Raw genomic sequence first — 1684 nt, forward strand, 5'->3', positions numbered from 1 at the left:
GGGGCGGAGGAGGGCGGGGGAGGGGGATGATGTTTGCCTTAGAGGTGCCCCCTGCAGGTGGCGGCAGGAATAGCTGGCTGGCCGCAGAGAAACTGGGAGGTAAGGCAGGTGGGTGCCGGGTGATACAGAGACAGGATGTGACAGGCTCTCTGCAGAGCAACTGCCATCCAGACAAGTCTTCCTTTTCCTTCCTTCCCCAGCTCCTGGCCATTGAAGTGAACACCCCAGAGAAGTTCAGCTCCACGGCGGATGTCGTGATCCAGCTCCTGGATACCAATGACAACGTCCCCAAGTTCACCTCCCACTACTACGTCGCCAGGATCCCCGAGAACGCCCCCGGGGGCTCCAACGTGTTGGCTGTCACAGTGAGTTGGGGGCTGCCCCAGGGACTGGGGGTGGGGTTGTGAGCCCCACTGAAGGGGGCCCTTGTGAAGTCAGACAAACCTGGGCTCCTGTTTGATTCGATAAACCCACATTCATTGGCTGTGTCCTTGGACAAGCTACGTGCCTTCTCTGAGCCTCAGTTTTCCTTCAGTACAATGGGTATAACAGCACTTCTCAGGATGATAATGAGGACACGTAACGATAAGTAGAAGGCCTTCCAGATCTGGTTCCTCCAACGCTTTAGACCTGAGGCGAAACTAGGGCTCCAGAGCAGGCCTCCAGTTCTCCCCAGCGGGGCAATCCTCCCACCCCACCCAAATCCTCATGTGGCCATTGAAAGCAAGAGCTGCCAACATGCCCTGACAAAGGGACCTGGGCCACCGGGAGCTTTCTCTCTTCCAGGCCGTGGATCCAGACTCAGGTCCCTGGGGTGAAGTCAAATACTCCATTTATGGATCTGGGGCAGACCTGTGAGTAGATCCAGAAACGCAGTCAGGGCCTTGGGTAAGGGATTTGGGAGGCTGAGGGTGGAGGAGGATCTGTGCTGAAGGCAGATCTGGGCCGAACGGCACCTGGGCTGGGGAGGTGAGCCTGGGGACCGGGAATGAAGGGCAGCTGTAGAGAGCCCAAGGCAGAGGGGATACACCTGATGAGGTGCATCTGAGAGAAGTAAGGTCATCACCACAATCTGGAGCTGGGGCTCATGGCCCCAGGGCCAGGCAACCAGTGCTGGGCTAGGGAGAGGCAGGCCATGGGAGGAGAGGGAAGGGCTGTGACTCGGGTGAAGTTCAACATTGATAGTAAATAGATGAGTGGCCCTGCCTCCCTGAGTCAGACTGTGAGGATGTGGGGAGGAACAGATGGGATGCTCAGAGAAGCTGCCCAGTGCATCGCCGCCTCTTCTTGGAGGCGGCTCCTTACTGCAGGCACGTGTGTGCACACGTATGTACGTGTGCATGCTTCTGTACACCCTTGCTGCACTCTCTGTGCCCGGCAGCTTCCTGATCCACCCGTCCTCCGGGATCATCTACACCCAGCCCTGGGCCAGCCTGGACGCTGAGGCCACTGCCAGGTATAACTTCTACGTGAAGGCGGAGGACATGGAGGGCAGGTACAGCCTGGCCGAGGTGTTCATCACACTGCTGGATGTCAATGACCACTATCCCCAGTTTGGAAAGAGCGTCCAGGAGAAGACAATGGTGCTGGGGACCCCGGTGAAAATTGAGGTGAGCTTCAAAAGTAGCCAAGCTGTCGTTGTGGCTTGGTCACTGTGCACTTGGCCAGCTGCAGGGCCCCCGGA

The 1684-nt window shown here is 58.1% G+C and overlaps 1 protein-coding gene across 1 annotated transcript in view; it reads left to right on the forward strand.

The window, feature by feature from the left end:
* CDHR1 (cadherin-related family member 1) overlaps positions 1-1684 on the forward strand; it is a 21240-nt gene that overhangs the window by 16034 nt on the left and 3522 nt on the right. Inside the window, exons 12-14 of the mRNA XM_010854374.1 lie at positions 201-365; positions 787-854; positions 1382-1610. Of these exons, the coding sequence (XP_010852676.1) occupies positions 201-365; positions 787-854; positions 1382-1610 (462 nt within the window). The remainder of the gene's footprint in view (positions 1-200; positions 366-786; positions 855-1381; positions 1611-1684) is intronic.

The sequence above is a fragment of the Bison bison genome, unplaced genomic scaffold, assembly GCF_000754665.1.
Source record: "Bison bison bison isolate TAMUID 2011002044 unplaced genomic scaffold, Bison_UMD1.0 scf7180017864341, whole genome shotgun sequence".
In the NCBI taxonomy this organism is placed as follows: Eukaryota; Metazoa; Chordata; class Mammalia; order Artiodactyla; family Bovidae; genus Bison; species Bison bison.